This window comes from Haliotis rubra, unplaced genomic scaffold, assembly GCF_003918875.1.
Source record: "Haliotis rubra isolate DU_JTF1 unplaced genomic scaffold, ASM391887v1 Scf273, whole genome shotgun sequence".
NCBI lineage: Eukaryota > Metazoa > Mollusca > Gastropoda > Lepetellida > Haliotidae > Haliotis > Haliotis rubra.
The window spans coordinates 565004-589866 of NW_025766814.1; the positions used below are offsets into that span (position 1 = coordinate 565004).

Genomic DNA, 24863 nt, shown 5'->3' on the forward strand with positions numbered 1-24863 from the left:
ATATGCTAAAAAAGCAAACATGCTGTAAATACGTTGATTTGTGTGTGATGGCAGCGACAAAGCTATTTTTAGATTGACAGGGGATTCCCATCTGTATGTATTTGGCGAGCATGGCCGCTTGCTGTTTTGTAATCATCCGACAGAGTTGATGGTAGTTAGTCAAGATGTGCTCGTGTTCACGGAACCTCTTGCGATGTTTGTCGCGCTCTTTGAATAATCAAGCAAACCAGTGTAGTACAGAATGGAGAGGAAGACACCATTTCTTGAATTTTACACGAAACCTCTCAAATGTTTTCATCAGCCCAAGGTCACGTGTACTGAATTCATTGCAAATGGGCCAAAGACATGTAGGCCTTTGGAGTAGCAGCAGCGAGCCGAATGACTGGAATAAAGCAGTGTCTAATGCCGAAAAGATAGTTGGCTACCCCACTTCATTTATGAGCCTCCGGTGTTTGCTTAGCGATGAAATTTCTAATGTCGTTCTTCACATGAGGAAACTTGTAGGAACGCAACATCCATTACTACGAACGGCCAGGTAAATCGAGATATGTGGTAACATTTCGAGTGATTCATTTCATAGGAGCCAGTATGAAATATGTCTTCCAACATTTAGTATTTGGTGCAAGTGACCAAAAAAAAAAAGAGACAAGATTTAACCTGCATATAGTAGTAAAGCTGAAGGGGTCGTTGTCGGCACAGGTACTACAGATATGTACCCCAGGTACGTTTCTGTATACAGACATGTACCCTACATAAAGACAAACTACAGAAACGTACCAGGTACCCTAAACGACGGATGAGTCCATATTCTGCAGCCCAAAACCGAAACCGTATGTAGTTGTTCCTGTTCAGCTGATTGCGAGTGGTGTACGTTGTGCACCGTGAAATATTCGTTACTGTGTATGCTCTTATATAACGATATCAAATGCATCTAATACAACAGTATGAAGAAAACTCCACAATGCAGAATGGAATCGTCCAAGGGTACGTTTCTGTATTCTGATTTTGGCTAGGGTACATTTCTGTATACAGAAACGTATCTGGGGTACACATCTGTAGTACCTGTGCCGACAACAACGACCCCTTCAGCAGTAGTAAAAGTAGTTGGCTAAATATCATGTTATGAGCTAGTGACTGAACAGTTTTGCCAATGTTAAAGGCATGCTTATAGCTGCTGGAATCAGGAACATTTTGTATTGCCACTTTTCAGGATGGTATAAGACCTTTGTAACTCTACTTTGAACTCAGCTGGGTTCAGATAACCCACAGACAGATGTATGTTTTTTGTTTTAATATATTACGTCTATTACTGAATCTGTTCATGTTCTTCAGAGGCCTGGTGTATGATGGGAAACATGGTCTGCAGACCCGGGGGCTGATTGTCCTGCTGCTGTCGAAGGCCGCGGGTCCTGGGCCACAGCTAGAAGGAGAGATACTAGAGAAGGACAAAATCACAGGAATCTGTCCGCGGTAGGTTAGCCTAAGACCCTAGTCTTTTCATTGTTCTTGGAGCTTTGACATATTCGTTACTGTGTATGCTCTCTACGATATCAAATGCATCTGTACAACATAGCAGGGTCAGCGTGTACGCCATAGACTACCCACTCTGCTGGGGTGTGTGAGGTTGTTTATTTAATTAAGGATGAAACATTGCTGAATGTTAAACGACACCTGTAACAATAAATATAATAATATTATATACATCTCACACATTCATACAAGATACATATAATTCCATACACGGTTAATACATATGGACAATTATCAATAATACTCAAAGCATGAATACCATTATTTACAACACATATGAAATATGGGCATTATGAAATTACAGCATTACCCGAGAATAACGTAATGATGATACATGCATACAATGTAATACACACAAGTGATTCGTCACCACGCATTACATTGATGGTACTATATACAAATACATGGATATATAAATTATGCATATACACATACCCTGTGGGTGGTACAAGGGTGTACAACAATCGGGCACAGCACCAGACTTATGGACGGGACTTATCTGCTGCAAATAATATTAGATGATAAAAAATAATATACACTTATAGTTATCACAGTTAAAACATAGCAACTTTATATTAAAACACATTCTCTCATCTCACACATCAGTGAAAGGGATAGTAAAATAACATAATTATGATACTTATTCATGACATATAATATACATGAAAAGCTAGATAAATACATAGCACAACAAACATAATACCTTTTAAATGTTAGTACATAGCATAACGTTTATTATATACATACTGCAAAGGTGCAATATTACTTTAATTAAATGAATACTAACCCTTAATGTCACACCAAGCTGTCTTTTTACGTTCCAGAGAGTCAGTACAGAATGAGTGAAATTGTGCATGGAGTTAATGAGACCAATCAGCCCGAGAAGCGTCATGGCTTGGGCAATAGACCCGATCCAGTCTGTCAATCAAAACTGGCGGTCGGGTGTGCAATCAACAGGTCGTAGTGCTGTGGCTTGTTCATTTGTCAGACTTATTTCCATTGTGCTATATTTATTAGATATTGTTGCGATTTAATGTGTACCTTAACAAAACCATGCGGTCAAGACAACAAAAATGGAAGCGGATCAAAAACGCAGAGAGGCCTGACGATCAGTTAAATGTCTGCACCATCCATCAGGAAACCCTCGTCTGCCTGCTGATGAGAATTTTAATCTATGTCCACACTTTTGCACATGTGCGTAAATCATTACCAATTGATGACAACAAATAGCAGTTTAAAGACTTTGCAAGTGTTATGATAATTCTTGTAACTACAAAATTGTTTTTGCTTTAACGCTTTTAGTCACTACTAGGCATTGAGTTGGTGCGCCATAAAAGCTCAAATGAGACAGGCCGAAAGCCGTGGACACAATGTAAACAAATCTTCATTTGGTTAGGGTCAACCGAAATAGCAAAACTTGTTACATGAAAGAACAATGTGGCGGATATTGTCCCATTCGCCTCTTAGATATTCTTTCAATTTGTCACACATTTTAGGATGTTTTAAGTTTCCTAAGCACAATCAGGCCTACAGCATCTTGTTAACAGAGCAAAATATTCGAGGAGTAATATTTTTTTAAACGGAAATATTGTTGAGTGTCAGCAGTTGCCTATCATGCAATATCCAAGTATCAAAATTAGTTCATATGAGTGCCTATAAAACCATCGCTTTAAATATTTCAGATTTTGTATAAAGAGTTGCATGGGACTTTTGAACTGAATTACCTTCCTCCAGGTTGATCGAACTGAAAACTATGTGAGAAGAATAGTGACTTTCTGGAGTATTGAATGCCGGAGTGAAATAAAGTGTATATCTTAATTATAGAGAACATTATTTGAAGTTTTGTTACCACATAAATTATTCACATATAATGGTACATTTTAGGAGTAATATTACAACTGTAATTTTGATTAATTCACTGCGAAATGATAAAAAGGTATGTCTTAAGAATCTTTTTTTTTTTAGTAAACGTGGAAGTAATAAAATTAATAATAATCTAATCAATAATAAATAATTATTTAATTGATTGACATATCAGATTTTTTGATTTTAAAGGCAGAACTAGGCAAACAAACACCATACATAGCATGGCAGGACAATCACTTGGTATTAACAGTTTCTTGGCTCCTGCTTAGAGATGTTTTTGTAAATACTACCTAATAAGATAATTCTGAAAGTGATTGCTAGTATCATAACTCATTAAAGTTATTTCAACATCGAGAACATTTGAAAAGCAAAAGGCTACGTTTTGGTCCAAACCCTGGTCAGGCATTATGTAGTCCTGGAACAGAATAACTTACAAAAATCTCAGGTGACTTTTCATGTAGCGGAATAAAGATTGAAACATGTATTTAACCCATATTTGATGTAATTCTTCTTATAAATCATAAGTTTTTAGGAGGTTACTAATATTTGAAGAATGAGCCAAAGCTAGTGTTTATTAAGATGGTGGATTTGGACAAATTGTTCAAGGTTTGTTGATGGTTATTTGCAAAATGAGCTTCATATTAAATTGCACACTGGTTTGTAGGAGGTGAAGCGGCTTCAGGACATTTTCATGTCTGTTTTCCTAAACCTTTGTTATGACTTTTACCAAATTTTGAATCAACTTTACTATAATTTTTATGACACCAGTAAGTGTCTCAGAAAGGAAAATAGATCAAAATCAGTGTTATGTCCTCTAGGTATTGTCTCAGATCTAATAAAACAAAGATTATCATTGTTTAATTAAGAAGCAATAATTGTATTGACAGAAGGCTTTGAACATAGGATATATTCTTTGCACCTTATTTTTACACTAGTAGTTAGCAGTTAAACATCTCTATGAAAAAACAATAGATCTACATTTGTATTTTGTGTAACATTCTATTTCAATGCTAGTTAATTGTTGGGATAACTGTGGATTCTCTGTTCCAAGATTTTGCATCACATGTTTCCTATTTCTGGAAGATGGGTCAGCTAGTGTACAGGTGCAGACTGTATCTTGGATCTTCTTTGTGTTCTGGTGCTGTGACATACCTGTACATAAACGCTGGCAGTTCATGAAGTCCAGTATTGTGGAAGTTTGTATGTAATTTAGGATTCCACAACAAAAGTACATATAGAAAAATTAAATGGAAATGATGATTAAAAAAAATGATTTCCTTATATTCAGTGTCATTTTATCATGGTGTACAGATTTTGAAGAGAGAAACTTTACTGAGAGTTGCTGCAGATCAGCTGTTGAATATTTGCTTTGGGTATGTCCAGATCGTCCATGGAAACATATTGTTTACAAGCCCAATTACTTTTTCCAGATTTCCAAATAAGATCAAATAGGTCATGCTGTGATTGATTTGTTTACATCAATTGTACAGACAAATAAATTGCATGAAGTAGTAGCGCGGAAATATTTTCTGCTTTTTATTTACCATTCTCTTAATTCATTAAAAGATAGAAACCCATGTTTTCAGATTATTGAACTACATTTGAACAAGCGCATAGCCCCGGATAAGCAAAGCAGCACACGCAGTGTTGATAATCTATTTATAGATGCGAAGCGATCTGCAACATGAACATGTGGTTGTGTTCCGCGAGTTTTAAAAATTATAAACCCAAACAACAAAATTCAGTTATCCTTTCCCTGCTAATATCTGTGGCCGGAGGTGAATTGCCAGATAGATTAATCGATTTGAAAGAAATTACAGCTTCCTACAGTCTCAGCAGCTAGTCGAGACGCTTTTTCATCGGGCATGTAACTCATTTTCACTCGCCAGGTGTAATCTGCCAGCTAAAATATATTAAAAATCACATACGTATAACTTGCCTCTTTAAATAACATTCCCAAACGACGGATACCAAAGTATCACAAGCAGAATTCATCAACAACGCTCGCAATCACGTAACGTTTCGCCGGCGCTGACGCCATTGTGATTTGCCAGTGGTTGTCCCCCCTAACGTCAAAAACGAAGTGGGCGGGGCTTATCGGCCGGGACTGGATCGGTCTATTAGTGAGACAGGCCAAGCTCTAAAGCTTAAACCTTAAACTGCCTAGAAATAATAAAGCTAAAAGGAGAGAATAATAATATGATTAAAATACTATATTTACGCTAAAATACACCTGCCACACAACAGTATGACCATTCAGATGAAGAAAACTCCACAATGCAGAATGGAATCGTCCAAGGGTACGTTTCTGTATTCTGATTTTGGCTAGGGTACATTTCTGTATACAGAAACGTACCTGGGGTACACATCTGTAGTACCTGTGCCGACAACGACCCCTTCAGCAGTAGTAAAAGTAGTTGGCTAAATATCATGTTATGAGCTAGTGACTGAACAGTTTTGCCAATGTTAAAGGCATGCTTATAGCTGCTGGAATCAGGAACATTTTGTATTGCCACTTTTCAGGATGGTATAAGACCTTTGTAACTCTACTTTGAACTCAGCTGGGTTCAGATAACCCACAGACAGATGTATGTTTTTTGTTTTAATATATTACATCTATTACTGAATCTGTTCATGTTCTTCAGAGGCCTGGTGTATGATGGGAAACATGGTCTGCAGACCCGGGGGCTGATTGTCCTGCTGCTGTCGAAGGCTGCGGGTCCTGGGCCACAGCTAGAAGGAGAGATACTAGAGAAGGACAAAATCACAGGAATCTGTCCGCGGTAGGTTAGCCTAAGACCCTAGTCTTTTTCATTGTTCTTGGAGCTTAGGTGTTGTCCATTTAAGGCCAGCTGAACATGTTTGTCTCTCGAGACAGAAGCAGATCTTGTTGCACAGTTGTAGCTATTCTGTTTTGACATGGTTAAAGTACACAATTAACAATTGTCTCAGAGCTTCTATGCCTTCATGAAACAAGGCCTTGCTACACCAGTGCTCCTACTTGCCTTTAGGCCAGGGTCCAGAGCCACAAGGCGTTAGTAGCGTTAAGAGCAATCAAATGTATTTATAGTTTATCATAGGCTAATGAATATCGCAGCGTTATGAACGCTTTGTGGATGGGGCCCCAGAGGTGAGGTGAGGTGAAATTTGGTTTTACGTCGTGCTTGAGAATATTTCGCTCATATGATGACGGGCATGCGTGTGTATGTGTATGTGCGGATGCTTGTACTAGCCCAGACTTAAGCTGGTTTTATAGTGCTAGCCCACTGAGATACCATGCCGCAGTGAAGCATGAATACCCCACTCAGACACATTATACTGACTCCGAGCTGACCAGTCCTTGTTGTACCCATTAATGCCGAGAGCCAGGCAGGGACCAACAAGTACCATATTTTAACGTCTTTTGGTATGACGCGGTCGAGGATCGAACCCGTTACCTTCCGCTCTCCGGGCGGACGCTCTAACCACTACACCACGGAGGCGGTCGTGGGGCCCCAGATTAATAATACTAGTAATAATAATAATAATAGTGTGACATGGCGTGTCAACACACTGATGGCAAGGACGATTGTTCACACTGTCAATCACTTGTTTGTTGAACTGGAAACTCAGCATATTAGCAATGTATCCTTTTTTTACTTCTTTCAGACAAAGGTCTCTTGCAGAGGTCACAGAAATGATCCATACAGCCAACCTCATTCACAAAGGAGTGGTCAACCTTTCCGACCTTGACCCTGTTTTTGACGGGCCGATCAAGGACATGGAGTTTGGAAACAAGATGGCTGTTCTAAGTGGGGACTTCCTCTTGGCCAATGCCTCAACAGGATTGGCAGAGTTAAAAAACACAAAGGTAACTGGATGTTTTGTTTTTGATGTCTTTGTCATTTTAAATTAATTAATAAACAATATAGAATCAACTGATTTGAGGTGACCAAAAATTGTTGTACAATATCAGAATGTCGTGAAAGCCAGACAAATTTTAACACTTCAGTTATCCAGAATAGCCAACATGAGCAAGATATGCCATAATTATCCCTTCTCTGTACTCTCTGTCTATGGGCAATAGGCATGAATTCACCAGGTCTGTAAATAACTGAGTCTGGACCAGACAATCCAGTGATCAACATCATGAGCATCATTCTATGCAATTGGGATACAATGTCATCTGTCAACCAAGTCAGCAAGCCTGACCACCTGACCCCGTTAGTCGCCTCTTACAACAATCATGGGTTACTGAAGGCCAATTCAAACTCAGACCTTCCCGGGTACACTGTATCATGACCTTTTAGCATTCCAGTGAGGTCATGTCTGTTTCACAACTTTGAAAGGTCAGTTGAAGTTAATGACAATTTTTGTGGACTTTTTGTGGATTTAGATTTGTGTTATTGAGTATTGTAAATCCATACAAGTTCCTTTTATTTTGAAGGTAGTTGAAACTATGTCAAGTGCAATTGGAGATCTAATGGAGGCCGAGTTTACAGGACTCCAGGACGGAAAAGGAAATCTAGCCTTACCTTCCTCTGTCACATTCTCTGATTGGTTGAAACAAACATTCCTGTCATCTGGCAGCCTATTGGCTAAGAGTTGCCAGTCATCAATGGCACTTGTGAAACATGACGACCATGTTCAGAAACAAGCATTTGAATTTGGCTGTAACATGGCGTACGTTCAGCAGGTGCGTACTGATTTCATCAGACATTCAAACATATACAAAACCATAAGTCATGTTACGACCAGTTTGATATCACCCCATCTGAAAGTTTAGTCTGGCTAACAGTCCCTTAACCACATTATTTTCCCATATGCCCTGACCTTTTGCATTGCAAAAGCCCTAAACAACGCAGCCCTGAAAAACGCAGCCATCGACATATCAGCCATATCTACACAGCCACAAGGTTGTAATGGTTTATTTTCTAACAATTCCTAAACCACATTATTTTCCCATATGCCCTGACCTTTTTGCATTGCAAAAGCCCTAAACAATGCAGCCATCGACATATCTCTACACAAGGATGTAATGGTTTAGTTTCTAACAATTCCTAAACCACATTATTTTCCCATATGCCCTGACCTTTTTGCATTGCAAAAGCCCTAAACAAAGCAGCCAGCGACATATCTCTACACTCGGATCTAATGGTTAAGTCTCTGACAATCCCTGAACCACATTATTTTCCCTTCCGCCCTGCCATTTCTGCAATGCAATCAGCTTTTCACGTATCTCTACACTACGAAGGATACTATAGAGTAGTGATGTGGTTACAGTATATATAGGACGTATACTACAAACCTGGTAGATTTTCCTCAGGTTTATGTTTTAATCTCCCTGCCCACTAGATCGTTTTGAACTGTTAGGTTCTATCAAAATTGTATGTTTTCAGAAACCTAGCATTAGTCGTAATCATGTAATTGTAATCATTGTGGATGTATTGGTCAATCATTGTTGAGAGATTCTGTCTGACATAATTGACAACTAGAGAGCTTATCAGCTACAGAATTTATTTGTCGAGAGGGAGATACAAGTAGGGCAGCTGGTGACATATCTCTACACAAGGAATAGTTCTATTGGAGTAGTTATGTAGCAATGTAGTCCATGATGTTACATATCTGATCATAGATGCCAAAATACTGCTAGTCAGAGTCCACTATCTTGTGCTGAAGTAAATTCAAATAATAGTTGTCTTCTTTGAACAGTAGCATTATGTGTTGTGTAATTCTGAATCAGTTCTATTTCTAAGTCCTATTCGTTATGTTCACTGTAGCTCAATGAAGACATGGCACCATTCCTTTACCCCGAGGAATTCCTTGATCAACTCACAATGGTTTCGGCTCCTGTGATGAAGTATGCAGAGACTCATGGAGTTGCCTCCCTTGCCACATTCACATCGCCTCTCAGCTCCACCGACAGGAAACAGGTGAATGATATTGATTGAACTTGTCTTTCAGCCAAAGTGTAGCATACCATAATTTCTCCATGAACCAGAAGCAATAGCTTTGAATAACCAGGACTGTTATCTGCTGTTAATGCATGATACTTAGATTACATTTTTATTTCCCTCTTTTGTTTCAGATTGTGTCTCTGATCCAGTCATCCCAGGTCTTGAATGAGTGCCTCGCGTTGTGTGAAGAATATGGCCAGAAAGCTATTCAAGCATTAGACATTTTTCCCCATTCTGATGCCAAGATGGCACTGGTCAATATTGTCGAGGCAGTCATGAAATAAGTTTGAAGCTCGGAATATTGTCGCCAGATCACTGTGTGTCATAAACTGTCACATATCATACTTGGCAACAGGATTATTGGTCAACACAGCTGTAATTGTGATATTTATTTCCAGTTACCAATGACTGTAAAATGTATAGTTCAGGTGTCACATTTGACAACAGAAGATCCGTGAAGATCCAGGTTAGATTTGATCTTCAGTAACCCATGCTTGTAAGAGGCGACTAACGGGATCAGGTGGTCAGGCTCGCTGACTTGGTTGACACATGTCATCATATCCCAATTGTGTTGATCGATGCTCATGATGTTGATCACTGGATTGTCTGGTCCAGACTTGATTATTTACAGACCGACGTCTATAGCTGTGATAATGCTGAGTGCAGCATAAAACTAAGCTCACTCAATGAAAACAAACATGTCTACTTATAATATATAATATATCCGTTATAATATCCGTTTAATGGGTTATGCAGGGATTGAGATAGAGAACTTTCACAATGGGCCATTTTTAGGATTATTAGACATTTTCTGAATTTAGAATGGGCCACTGCCCTTGTTATCAATAGTAAACTTCAAAATTTTAATGGGTCATTTTTTATTCTAATGTGCAAACTGGCCCAAGGCCCCTGCCTTCCCCAATCACTGGCTTATGTAGTGTATAAATTCAGCATTAGGGTCGAGTGAGTGAGTGGAAGCAGCACAGTTAGCAGCCTGGCACTTATCTCATGGCAATCGTGTTGTCCAGACAAACCAAAGGTTGATGGTATGGCATGACCAACCAATCCTTATTTCTCAAAATCCATGGGGATTCCAGGTTTAATCCCCAGAGAAAAAAAAGTGGATTGGGCGGTCAGGCTTGGTGACTTTGTTGATTGTGTGTCACTGTACCCCAACAGCTGAAATCTTTGCTTGTGATATCCATCACTTAATCATTCTTGTTGCTTCATACAGCTGGAACACTGAGACGCAGCAAACAATGAAACCATTACATAGGTTGTCGTCATTTAGTGGTAAATTGAATCTGTATGAAATAAGTATGTGTGAAAGTAACCAAATCAGCGTAGCATGCCATATCATGAAGTTATAAGCCAGCAGTAGAAGGAGATATGTTGCCATGCCCTTCCTTATATATTATAGGGAATTGAATCTTTGGAGGAATTATTTATTCATCATAAGATGAGTGGATTTATGCTTTAATATTTTATTTTATTCTCAAATAATGATGAATGAACAATTATTGTGTGAAAGAAAGTTGGACAAGTGATGTAAGCCAGTTGTCAGTACATTTGTTGATTCAGGGATTATCTTAAACATAATCCGTCCATTTTGGACAAAAATTTTGTCAAGTGAACATCAATTCAAAGAAGAATAGGAAATACATTTATAACTGGTCTCTTCAGAGATTTTATTTCTCTAATACCCTTTTTAGGAAGCAAAGTGATCATGATGATGATTTGGAGAATGAACGTATGCTGTCAGACATGATGCATATTGTTTAAGTGTGAGGAATAAATTAGCCTTCTTACCACATTTTACGCCACCAGTGATTTCTCGAAACGGGAGGATCAAAATTAAGGGACACACCTCTGCACAGCAAGTAGTTTTGTGCCAGACCTTTTATTCCATGTCACCCTTGGACTAAGATGGGAATGATGTAGATCTGTCTTTTTCTGTTGAATTCCATGAATCAACATGTATTGTTTTGACTGCGATACCAACCACAGAGGATGATATGGATAAGGGCACGTTTTGAAAATAGGGGAAACGTTGCTGCAGATTTTAATGAAAGTTTTCAAAGGATGACCGAAATTTATCTTGTAGTATTCAAATTGCTATGTCATATATTATGATGACTTTTCAAAGACAAGGAATGAATTGTCATCAAACATCTAAAACAGCTTGGATCAAGATCCTGGTGAAACAGCCGTCTACTATTGACCTTTTCACATATTTATTGTATTACAACTGAAACGTCCAGTTCCAGAATGCGTGAAGAGATAAATTGGAACCTGTCAGTAACATGAACTCTTTAATTGTTTTCAGGACATGTTTTAAGCTTTTCTCATAATGAGAAATTGGACTAGTGCTGGTGTTATTGGTGAATATATCAGCCATGACAAGAGAGTTTAACTATTAATTTGAAAGAATCATGTGCTCCTTAACTCTTTTGAGTGGTATATATACAAATATGAACATGTTTGCAGATGTAACTGTTAGTGGTGGTCCGATTAATTGAAATAATCGAAGATTGATCGCAATGAGTAAACGACCAAGCAATCGATCATGTTTTCTCATAATCGAACACAAACAATTTTGGAACACTTGTTTGCATTAACAATATTTTTCACAAGGTTGGTTTGTCTGTTACATTTCATAAGCACTACAAGGTCATTCCAAGCCATGATTGAAATTATCTTAAAGAGTTCAGGTAATTTATGTTCCTAATGTATCAGTCATCCTGTAAAGATGTGCAATTTGCAAAACAACCCAGAAAGAACGACATGTTTTTCTTTATGTTTTGTGCATTAAGAAACATAACCAGAAAAATTTGATAAATGACGCGAACCAATTATTGTCGATGATTGGTCGGTTGTAATAAACCAATCATCAATTATGAGATTTTATCCAATTCCCACCACTAGTAACTGTACAGAAAGTTAAATTATGTTAACAGGTTTCTAAATGTAATCATGAAACAGTCTCGGAAAACACATGTACAAGCAGTCATACTGAATGTCATGCAGATATTCGAAACAATGATGTGTCGCAGAGTTGAATAAAATATATTTATGGCCCCTTGTTGTCGTGTATTTGTTTAGACCAAAGTTCACTCTGTCTGTTGACACTTCTGTTAGTATGTGTGAGTGTGTCTGTCATGAGCTGTACACTCGCTGAATGTGAGATCATCACATGATGATAGGTAATTTATACCCAGTAAATAATGTCAACACGGTTACAGGACTGTGTACAGCTGGGTCAACACAAACCGTACATGTGTACAGAGTTGGGAGTGTTCAGGACGTGGCCACTGTACACAGTGTACTCGTTGAAGTAATTTATGTTTGGTACACTGAAGAAATATATTTAGAACAAGGAAGCATTTCTTAGAAGTCACGTGACTCATGCCAGCTGACATGATGAAAGGATTAACCTGCTATTTATTTAGGTTGTAGGTTGTATTAGGGTTTGTAAACTGGTTTGATGCACATGTCAGACTGATTGAGCATACACAGGTACACTGAAGCTACTTGAAACTTTCTTTCTTTAAACTTATATAAGTGAGGCGTGTTCAGAAATAGAAAGAAATCTGGACATTCATGACTTGTAACGTAACCATGGAAATATAATATAATATAATTTTTTTTTTCATTAAACAATATAACACAAGACTGGCGCCATTGGGCCAGGTGGTACTGAGGTCCCTACTCACCTGGCCATTGGTCCAGGTGGTACTGAGGTCCCTACTCACCTGGCCATTGGTCCAGGTGGTACTGAGGTCCCTACTCACCTGGCCATTGGTCCAGGTGGTACTGAGGTCCCTACTCACCTGAGCACTGGACAGACTTACATTAGCTTAATGTTTTTATGATGGCCTACCAAAGAATCCAGCAGAGAGCTACCATATAGTGGAATATATAGATACTTTAATTAGAAATAACGTTACAGTATTGGGATTCCATGATACCTAATGGGGGTGAGAAGTGGTTCCCTAGCTCCTGCTTGTCATCTTACCCTACAGTGTACATTGTTGTTCACTATATCAACCACTGGTTTCAGATGGAAGTTGTAGAGTACATGTACTTGTATGCCTGTCCGTATATATGTAGTAGGCTTCTTCATGTCATTGTTCTGAATAACTGCCTGGTACAAGCACAGAAGGTTAGAGAGACCACTTTTCAAACCATTTTAAATATCGTTTGTAAAAGAGAAGTGCCTGTTTGACTCCTTGTGGGGATTCTGGGTTAAAATGTTCTAACTCGTGTATTAGCTCAGATGAATTATATTTCTTCTTTTTTCATTTCAACAGAAAATGTTGTGTATTACCTCTAAAAACTCTTCATATTCTTTTAAAATCATGTTAGTACTTTTTTGTATTTAATATTTATCAAAATTATAAAATATTTTAATGTTAAACCATTACAATAGCATCACACTAATGTTGGTGCAGTTGATTTTGAGACTGGATTTCATTGTCCATTCTGAATGTTTAAACCTGATGCAACAAAGGTCGATATGCTGAATTATGCTGATATTATACTCCAATAACACACAGTGAAAATAAAGAAATCCCTTGGAAACTAGCAATTCTATCTTAAGAATCAGCAGATTAAAGTGGTTTCTGTTTTTCAGAGAAAAACACTGTATTTGGGGTGAGATGACTCACTCCACACTGATGAGTACAAGGACAAGAAAATTGACAAACACTTTGACATATGATCCAAGTTAATGGTGTCTAGTTCACATTTACTGTTTACAAAAAAAGTTTAACTTTTTTATCTGTTATAAACAGAATATTGCACCAAATATTTAGTAGTACTTATTGAGCAGGCTCCACTATAAAACATGATATGGTCTGGCTTAATATTAAGGAAAGAATGTGTTACATTTATTAAATAAACTTGTCAGAATACAGTCCTTACTGATGCTTAGTCTCTGAATATGTATAATTTTGATAAAAACAAACTATTATTTATAAGTTGAAAAGGAGCACCAGTGAGATGGGAGATTCAGCTGAACCTGGGGAAATCTAGACTTGCTTCATTTAGGGCTTTAGCCTTGCAGGGAGGGCTTGGCAGTAGGGAAAATAATGTTGTTCAAGGTAGTGTTGGGAATTGGTTTAAATCTCATAATTGATGATTGGTTCATTACAACCAATCAATCATCGAAAATAATTGGTTAGCGTCATTTATAAAATTTTTCTGGTTATGTTTGTTAATGCACAAAAAATAAAGAAAAAACATGTAGTTCTCTCGTTTTTTTGCAAATTGCACAAAATGCATTTGCAAATTTCACATCTTTAAAGGATGACTAGTATATTAGGAACATGAACTTCATGGAGTCTTTAAAATAAATTCAATCATGAATTGGAAGAGCTTGTAGTGCTAATGAAATGTAACAGACAAAACCAACCTTGTGAAAAATATCGTTATTGCAAACAAGAGTTCCAAAATTGTTGTGTTCGATTATGAGAAAACATGATCGATTGATTGGTCGTTTTGTCATTGCGACCAATCTTCGATTATTTCAATTAATCAGACCACCACTAGTTCAAGGACTCTGAGACATACCAACAGTCCTTATATTCTCCTATGTTCACATTTAACAGGCTGCCAGTAAATATTATATGTCTGTGTCAACATTATAGATTATATGCTGAAACAATACATAAATAGCTGTACTGATTTTAAGAATACATCACAGAAAATCAGTGATGACACCAGGTGTTCAGGCGAAAGGTGGTCTAGCTTACCCTATCAGTAGTGCATACCACTCTCACAACAGAAGGAGTTTGGGCTTGTTAATAAGAGCTGACTTAAATGAGGATTGGTTGGCTACAGTGAGTGATATAGTGGATTATGTGTCAATGTTCATATCCTCTGTCTGGCCCAGGGTTAATTTTTGCAAGGGCTTTTGTCATGGGGGCATTTAGCCTAGGTTTTTTGGGACCGAGTGGGCCTGCTGTCTTCCCACCCATTTTTGTAGGCAACCATGATCATTCCATATCATTGTTTTCGAAAAAAAAGAATATTAAAGTAGAGGGTTATGAAAATATACATATTTAAGAAACAACTTATGGAAAATTAACACATTTCAGTAATGGGTTGTTGAAAATTAACACCTATTTATTATATGTCATATATTTGGAATGACTATTTATGAAAATCGATGTGAAAAGAAATTGCATGACTTTCATACAAATTTAATGATTTTCATAACTTTCAAAGCATGATCTAATCCAGGCTTAGATTATTTGGGCCAGATTTCTGTGTAAATTAATTGGATTTGAAAGAGACAGTCACAACAATCTGCAGAAAAGAGAGCATTAAATCTTAAATTTCAAGATGGATTATACACATATACGATGATGAATAAGATGAAAACATTGTGGGGTGAAGTCAGAACAGATAAAATAATGAAAACATTAAGCACAATTTTTAAAAATTAAATATTTTATAGATAATCATCAATAGTTGGTAGACAGAAACTGAGAACATTTCATTATCACAGACTATTAATTCAGAGAATTCAAAGCAAACAGTTACACCGAGGTTATCTTGTTTCTAAGAAACAATCATACTGAAAACTTTTTAAAAAATTGTGTGATCAATAAGGTTTACTTTTGAACCGTCAGCTTTTCCATGAACTGCCCGACTTCTTGGAAATCCACAATATCCGAGAACCACTGTGTTCTAATTGATGTCAAGGCAAGTGAGCTAAATATAGCCACAGCTCACAAGCACAGGTGGGTCGTGCATAGACTGCCTCACAGTCCCTGAACCACATTATTTTCCTCACAGCCTAACCTTCCCTGCAGTGCTAAAGCCCTAAATGAAGCAAGTCTAGATTTCCCGAGGTTCGAGTCTGTTAACATCTGCAAGAAAAGTAACTCACTTTGGGGGTCGGGTTACAAAGTAAACATATCTAACTGCCATGGCTGGACGGACCAACATCCTCACCAGTGGTCTGGAATCTTGCCTCACATTTTCATCTGTCAACTCTTAATTAACAAGCACTGGGGGCAACATGAAGCTATCATGTATGCCTTGTGCACAGATTCTGTTTTTTAGGAGACAAATCAAGTAAAATCTTGGGAAATGTTCCTCCTGAATGTTATGTTATAAAAGGTATTATTTCATTGTCTGGCTTGGGTCCACACACCTGGCAGCTCCATTGTGACTGGTTAATGTTTTAATTGTAACTAACACACAAGGATTATCTCTTTGATTCCTGGCTATAGGAGATTATGGTGTGAAACTCTGTTGTATTTTTATTATCTCTGTTTATCTAAGATAATTGCTCAACTATCGCTGCTCTGTTCATATGCCCGGAATTGTTTTAGAAATAGATGTATTTTGTTTTGTGCAAGCAAATTGAACACAGTGAATATGAACAGAAATGAAGATATCGAGAAAGCCATACAAGTTGGACTTGAAAAACTACGAACAGAAGAAATCTGTCCAAACCAAAGGATTGTTTTCATGTCTTACCTGAAGGGAAATGACGTGCTGTTTTGTTCCCCAACTGGGAGTGGTAAATCTTTGACATTTGAAATTGCACCTTTTGTATACAAACAACTTCACAACACCAACAAAGCAACAGTAATTGTTGTGTCTCCACTCGTAGCCCTCGTGAAGAACCAAAATAAAAAGGCACAGAGTCTCGGAATGAAATCTGTTTACCTTCGTGATGTGATGGAGGCATGCAAGGTGAAACCTAGCGAGGATAATCTGGTATCTAGTGTTGAACCTATGAACATCCAGGAGCTCCAAGATGGAGAAGCAAATCTGATCTTTACAAGCCCAGAATCAGTTCTGGGAAAATACCGTGATTTGGTGACAGAGTTGGACAGGAGTAAATATCTTAAAGCAATATTCATTGATGAAGCACATTGTATTACAAAATTGTAAGTATTTTACACAATTGAAAATGTATATTGCATGCTGGTATTTAGATTAACGATTTGAAACATTTGGATAATTATGAAATGATTCTTTATTCATTTTAAAATATGGTACATTTTTGCAAACATTCAGCCATGCTCAAACTTATCAGTCAACGTATTTCGATAGCAGGAATCTGTTGCAATGTCATTTATTAAATAACACCTTTTTTTCATAAAATACCAGATAAGACCTATTACCAAATAATGGGTACAACATAGTAGCAACGGCATATATTGAAGTTCATCACAAATGAAGGGGATATTCAGCAGATTTAACATTAATAGCTGTAGAAAGACACTATACATACATAAAGAAAAATCTAAATTGGCATTGTGATTTCACATAAAGATTCATTTACATTTGTCATAACAAGACTTTCATTATGAAAGTACTTCTTTCTCATGCTAACCCTGACTTCTTTCTTCTGATATGTCTAAGAAGATAAGTTTTTTAACGCATTAAAATCATAATGTATTAAAAAGAAAAATGATTAATTTGTACTGTTGTAAATAATAATTTCTTCATTACGGTATAGTATAAGATCATAATCGTCTTGTTTAGCGGATCCATGGAAACAATTTCTCAGTAGAATAAAGGGAAAAGTATTTTACTCTCATTCGAATCATTAACATGGCAATTTCATACACCACACATTGATGGGTGAGGGTAAAGGGTATAGATATATTTCAACGAATGTATTGTAAAACACATAATGTACAAAAATGCCACTCAATGTAAACAGAAATGACTAACTTGATTTGTGTTTCTAGTGGAACTGCCTTTGAGGGAAAGGATGCATTTAGACCATCTTAGGGATGTCTTGGTGAACTAAGATCCTTATCAAGAGCACCAGTCATTGACAGCAACTGCCAGCAACTCAACACAAGGACAAATAATCAAAAGCCTGTGTATGACAAAGTGTGACAAAGTTCTTGTCAGTCCCAACAAGAACAACACCAAGTACTGGCTTTGTGAAACAATGGGTAATGCGGTCAGGGACTTTGCATGGCTAACGGAACAGATACACCCAGGATGATTATTTTCTTCAGACAGACGTCTCAAATCAGCAGACTCTACGCCCACCTTGCATACAATCTTAAGGACAAAGCGTATGTGGACTTCAACCCAAATGGAAGAAACGATGATCGAAACAGAATGTTTGATATGTTTCACAAGTCAACTGATGACTCGGTTAAGGAGAGTATTTGTGAGGCTTATATTGACCCACACAGTTTCAAACGTGTACTTGTAGTATCTACCTCATTCAGCATGGGACTAGATGTACAAGGGGTTCGTCACATAATCCATTATGGACCTGCTAACAATGTGGAAGAGTACATGCAGGAGACCGGGAGAGCTGGCTGAGTTTAGTTTTACGCCGCTTTTAGCAATATTCCAGCAATATCACAGTGGGGGACACCAGAAATGGGCTTCACACATTGTGCCCATGTGGAGAATCGAACCCGGGCCTTCGGCATGATGAGCCAACGCTTTAACCACTAGGCTACCCCACCGACCACAGGAGACTGAGAGAGCTGGCCGAGATTCTCAAGAACAATCTCATGCTATTCTCATGAAATACAAACATTGTTTATCAGGCAATAGGAATATTGACAAACACATGAGAAACTATTGGAAACAAAACATCTGTAGACGACTACAACTGCTGCAACACTTCGTGACATTCCCTGTGCCATCATATCCACGTCATACATGCTGTGACATTTGTTCCCCTACCTGTAGGTGTTTATGCCAATGTGAAAGTCAAACACATTGTCAGTGTCAGAGTAAATGCAGTGGAAATAGTATGTCAGTGGTATGGAAATGGATCACAACACCCCAGGAAACAAGTGATGATGACAGTCATTCAAGTGACAGTGATATCAATGAGTTGACAATTCGCAGACCAATCATCTTAAACGACAGCTCACAAAGTGACTAAGTTTTGTAAAATGCATGAGTTGCAAACACCTCCAAGCTGTCTGAAATCCAGTCTCTTTTCTTGGACATGTCAAGTGACTTTAGGTGATCTTTCAGTTTAGTGAAGTGTTCATGAACACGTTCATCATCTCTGAACCCCTGACCAATGTTATGAAACTGGTCTGCCAACTTCAAAATGTCATCTGTCTGATCCATGTTGGTATGCTTTCCTGAACTCTGCCGCACATTAGCTGCCCTGTCATATTGCTTGGAGATAGCTTCTGTTGCCTGTGAACTGCAACTATCTCTAAGAATTGTTCTATCTGTATATTTTCCTCTGTAAGTATGGACAGAGTCCTTGAAAACCTTATTGCAGTGCTCAAGATCCAAGTCATTTGGATGATTTGTGTCTGGTTTCCCCAAATGATTGACTGTTCTGTTCCATTTCAGTCTCTCTGATTGTCTCTCTGTCAAAAAGACATGTGAATCTCTGGTCTCCCTGGGGCTCCTTTTCAATTTATGATAGGTTTGTTTGTTACTATCAAAATTATATCTATTCAGAGACTAAGCATTTGTCTAGGTCATGCACAGTGCCTTTCAAATTGCTTGGCAATCAAATTTGAAAGCAATTTTCCAAATATAGTAAATTTAAATACTACATTTTATTCTTGTGATTGCTTATTACTTCAACTCTTCGTTAAAATTCTGTTTTTGAATATTCCATGCTTGTAGTGGACTGTTTAGTCGAATTTTATTACGATGACTTTCTTACAGCCAGGGTTTTGTTGTGTTGTTGCTAAGATATTGAAATGCATAAGATATAGAATTCGTGAATATTTAAGCTTCTGTATTATAGTCCCAGTCTAGTATATTTGTATAGTATGTTTGAACTTGAATTCTGAACAGACTCTGACTTTGTACTTTAAAATGTGTCATATTTCTTTTATAAATTCAGATGACATGGATTATGGAGCAAGGGTTTTTCTCCCTTCAAAGAAAAAAGAATTGATGACAGTCATCATTATTCTTCTTTGAAATGGATGAAAATTACTGTGCTACCAAAATCTAAAAAAAAGAATAATAATAATGGAGCACCAATAACAGCACCTTGTCTTACACTACGTAGAGCTGCTCAGTGATATATTCATTCAGGGATGTGCTTAGTCACATTTATTTCATTGGTTGAATATCGTTTATATAGTTAAGTAAACATAAATTATAATATAGAATTTAAAAGCAGTGAATCACCTTGCCCAAACTGTGTGTCATCATGACTGATGGATATTTGGATCTATCCAGTAACCGAGAGTCGTGTGTGTATGACCTTGTGCGAGATATTTATAGCAAATAACATCCTCCTGACCATTCTGTTGATGGAAACACTAAGTTCCTATCTTATTTGGATGGTTGTGTGGGAATTAATCCTATTTGTGTCAAATAATATTTGACTCAAAGAAATTATGGAGATTTTTTTCATCCATTTTTTCAAATGTCCCTCAATGATGTGAGAACCTATAGAAGTCAATCACAATTATCTCAAAGGTATTGCTGACAATTACCCGAAATGCTTTGCATCTATCTTATACCTCCTAGAAACCTTTACAGATTTGTTTAAAGATCCGAATTCTACAGGTACACTATCACAGGATTCATCGGCCAAAGTTAAACTTTAACCATGTATTTTACTTTTTAAGATATAAGATAATGCAGTAATCAAATAAATTACTGATCATAGTTTTAAAATTCATGTAAAAAATGGTAGCAACAAATTACAATTAGTGGTCCTTGGGGTTTGGCATAACCCTTTAGTTTACTGTACTTATAGAGATTCCAAAATACCACCCGAAAGCAATGTTGTGACTTGGTATCAGTTTCTGTTACAGTTATAGCAGTAGCCAGACTGAGAGTCTGTACAAGTACATGCTTGAACTTTGTCTCCCTTGCCCTAACAGCAATTCAACCAAAACGGCAGTGCCTCAGGTGAAATACAGTTTGTATTGCTGACACAGGAACAGACACAAAGTCAAACTCTGGTTCCAGAAGCAGTTCCTGGGGGTACAAGTGGATCATTTTTCTTGGCCAGAACACCCTGACACAGGTCGATGTCAAAGACAAAGACCAGAATAGACTAATGTCATCCTGAGTAGAGTGAAATCCACTGGTTAATTCAGAGGAGGTATATCAACCTATGTTATTTTTCTTCACTTTTTTTTAACTTCTGGACACTGCATTCCAGAATTCTTTTTATATATTTTTTTAATTTTTATTTTTTTCTTTTTTTTCTTCTTTTTTTAATTTTTATTTATTTCATTTCATATTTTTCATGTTTGCAAGTTTACAGTTTGGTTTTTCGCTTAAGACAGTATATACACAATTTGGCATATATGAGGTACATAAATTACAGTGACCTTTTACAATGTACAGTCAATGAGGCAAAGTTACATAAATCAAATTTTCAATAGAGTATGTATAATGTAATAATCGTTTGATATAATATCGTTTTCACCAGATGTCGTAGTACTGCTTAATTTGACTTTCTATATGTATACCCGAAATTTTGAATGTTATTTTTTTGACTGTTTTTGAATATGATGTCTTTAACAAGTAAGACAACGGCGTTAATAGGGTTGTTATTTCTTCCTTTGGTTCCGAGCATTATCTTTGAAATTGTGAAATTAATGTAAATTTTAGCTGTTTCTAACCATTTTTCTAAACTTTACCAAATTTTTAATACTGGATCACAATACCAAAACATGTTCGAAAATTCTTGGTTCTTCCTCTTCTGCCAGTAAATGGGAAGCAAAGGACAGATTTTACTGTTTGTATGTTCATATTTTGAAGTGAAAAATGTTGTCAGTAAATAAAACAAAATAAAATGCATTGTACAATAGTTTGTTCAATCATACTAAAGTTTGATTTGTATTGGTAGACATCATTTTTTTATATCTTTACCTTTTGAAATCTGATAACAGTGTTTTAGTTTTAAGGATGTGTTGGCTTGAGAGTTTCATGAAGAAATATAGTTCACTATGCCCCTATACTATGTATAGTGTTATAAAGTACTGTTTTGCCCCGAACTGTTATAGTTAAAGCATGAGGACACTCATTAACAGTTTGAAGATGGTTTACATTCAGGTTCAATATCTTCTCTATATTATTTTAATTATATCTGTGATTATCATAAACTATATGGGGCAATATGAATGTCGCATTTCTACTACCAATGTAAGTTTAGGTCTTTGAATGGCATTTAGATGTAATTCATGTAGATGTAAAGGAAGAGAGTGTTATGGATGTCAACTTCTTTATTATGAGGAACGTATAATAAGTTTGTATGTTTAGAACAATAAATCCAGATAAAGCTGACTAGTCATGTGACATTCTATGGGTGCATTATGGGACTGTGGACATAAGCTTAGTTTGCGAACATGTTCGTGTCATGTTTCATTGAGAGTTGAACTGCTACTATTTTTCATTGAAAAAGTTAAACGTAATGTTTCCACATGTGATTTAGAGGAGTGAAGCATCTGCAAACCAAAAAACAGCGTGCTTCAGAGTTAGTTGTACTACTGAAGACTGTACTTGGCAATGACAACTGACATGCATTGTGATGTCATCTTGATGTCGGTTACCAAGGGTACGTTTGATTATGAGTGGGCAGACTAGAATGGTATTGTGACGTAATGCAAAAGTGTACTTTATCGCCTGATAATGTAGTGTTAGGGCCTTTGATCTTTTAGCAAAGCATCTTAGAATTGGGTTTAACATATGTGTAGGACTGAGGAAGAAAGCCAACAGCGCAAATGTGGAGGTGTGAGGCAGGTATATGTAAGTCATGTCCTGTATCAGACTGAAGAAAGATGACCTTCTACAGTGTATATGAAATAAGGCCTGTCCGACCACCCGAGACAGGCTAGATTTCTGACGGATGGTCTAGATTTACAGCTAGCCAGCCCGATGATATTCCATACATCTGAGTATATTAACCATCTCATATCTCAGTGTCTGGTCTGGTTAAATCGATTTGGGCTGGTAACATTTTGAAGTAACCAGCCCTGATGTCTGGTTTGGTTTTTAGGTTATTTCATACACTGCCTTCTGTGTATTGTAGAAAAGTCAGATATGTTGGATTATGATTCAAATCTCTACTGTCAGCAGTATGAAATACCTTTGTAATTCATATGTTTTATGTTCTGAATTTTAGGCTGATCAGCAACTGAGGTCACCCTAAAAGACAATAACACCAGCTTCTTGTCTCTTGACTGTCACCAACCTGGGTGACCAGACAGCTGTCCATGAACATCCAAGAATATATCACTGCTTGCAATATCACCAGAGTGAATGAAAGTATATTTAATCAAGTCAGCAGTTGATGTATTATTCAATATATTCAATTAAACAATAACAAAATAAATAATTTAACATGTTTTGACCATTCTGACCCTGGTAATTTATAACAACAATGACCGGTGACATCTCATTTTGATAGATAACACCCAGAATCAAATAATAACCCTGCATTTTAAAAAATTCATGAATATTTCATTCCAGTGATTGCAAATAAAGAATTGAATTCATGCAGGGATATTGTTCGATTCACTGAGTACACAAGTTGGTTGGTTGTTTGTTGTTGTATTTTCAGGCTGCACTCAGCAATATTCCAGCTATGTGGTGGCAGTCTGTAAATAATCGAGTCTGGACCAGACAATCGAGTGGTCAACAACTTGAGCATCTATCTATGTGATTGGAATCTGATGACATGTGGTACAAGTCAGTGAGCCAGACCACCCGATCCCGTTAGTTGCCTGTTACAACAAGCATGGGTTTACTGAAGATCAATATTCTAACCCGGATCTCTGAGTGAGTGAGTGAGTGAGTGGGGGAGAGAGAGAGGTAAGTGAGTGAGTGAGTGAGAGAGAGAGAGAGAAGTGAGTGAGAGAGAGAGAGAAGTGAATGAGTGAGTAAGTTAGTGAGTGAGAGGGAGAGAGCGAGTGAGTTTAGTTTTAGGTGGCTTCTAGCAATATTCCAGCAACGGTGGGGGCACACCACTGCGAGCGCTTTAACCACAAAGTTAGCCCCCATCCCCACAAGATCAGAGCACATGGAACACCAGGCTGACATTCCATTTTTGTTTGTTGTTTAATGCCACAATTGGCAATATTCCAGCTTGATAACGGTATGCAAGTGAATCACAAAGACTGTAGTATAAACACTGACAGAGAACATAACTTTGGGCTTCCCTGTTTCCACTCTGACGTGACCATAATCTTTGGTGTTGATCCAAACTCCCACAGAGTTAAAACAAGACATGACAACAGATTGTTTGTACAGAAATAGAAAATTTTATTGTCATCTGCAGCATATACTATGCATGAAATTGAAGATATTATTTTGTATACATATGTACACTTGACAGTGGGTACGAGTTAACCCTTAGATGGTCAATGTTTGTGTTAACCCTATATGTATACATATATACAGTAGAATCGCCAGAACTGGACTAGTCAAAATAGTTCTTGTTAACTCTTAATAAATCTATCAGGAAATTAAAACAACAGCTTTAAAATCAAACTCCTAATACTAGTATAACATTTCTTAAAGTGTTCAATAAATAATAATAATGATAATAATATAATGACCGATCATGCAGATACCTAAAATGGA

General features: G+C 37.1%; 2 protein-coding genes across 2 annotated transcripts; both read left to right on the forward strand.

Moving 5' to 3' along the window:
- Window positions 1-85: 85 nt before the first annotated feature.
- LOC124280769 (all trans-polyprenyl-diphosphate synthase PDSS2-like) lies at window positions 86-9864 on the forward strand. Its single transcript, XM_046716745.1, has 6 exons — window positions 86-535; window positions 1333-1470; window positions 7045-7246; window positions 7823-8071; window positions 9156-9308; window positions 9464-9864. The coding sequence occupies exons 1-6, from the start codon at window positions 165-167 to the stop codon at window positions 9614-9616; spliced, it is 1266 nt and encodes a 421-aa protein (XP_046572701.1). The 5' UTR covers window positions 86-164; the 3' UTR covers window positions 9617-9864.
- A 6924-nt stretch (window positions 9865-16788) lies between these two features.
- LOC124280750 (ATP-dependent DNA helicase RecQ-like) lies at window positions 16789-18644 on the forward strand. Its single transcript, XM_046716731.1, has 3 exons — window positions 16789-17187; window positions 18050-18102; window positions 18276-18644. The coding sequence occupies exons 1-3, from the start codon at window positions 16815-16817 to the stop codon at window positions 18642-18644; spliced, it is 795 nt and encodes a 264-aa protein (XP_046572687.1). The 5' UTR covers window positions 16789-16814.
- The last annotated feature ends 6219 nt before the right edge of the window (window positions 18645-24863 follow it).

Coding starts and splice junctions, on each gene's coding strand:
- LOC124280769 (XM_046716745.1), top strand. CDS start 165: ATGTGCTCGTGTTCACGGAACCTCTTGCGATGTTTGTCGCGCTCTTTG. Junction 1,471..7,044: donor ATCACAGGAATCTGTCCGCG/GTAGGTTAGCCT, acceptor TACTTCTTTCAG/ACAAAGGTCTCTTGCAGAGG. Junction 7,247..7,822: donor CAGAGTTAAAAAACACAAAG/GTAACTGGATGT, acceptor TTTATTTTGAAG/GTAGTTGAAACTATGTCAAG.
- LOC124280750 (XM_046716731.1), top strand. CDS start 16,815: ATGTCTTACCTGAAGGGAAATGACGTGCTGTTTTGTTCCCCAACTGGG. Junction 17,188..18,049: donor GGTGACAGAGTTGGACAGGA/GTAAATATCTTA, acceptor TTGTGTTTCTAG/TGGAACTGCCTTTGAGGGAA. Junction 18,103..18,275: donor ACCATCTTAGGGATGTCTTG/GTGAACTAAGAT, acceptor TAATGCGGTCAG/GGACTTTGCATGGCTAACGG.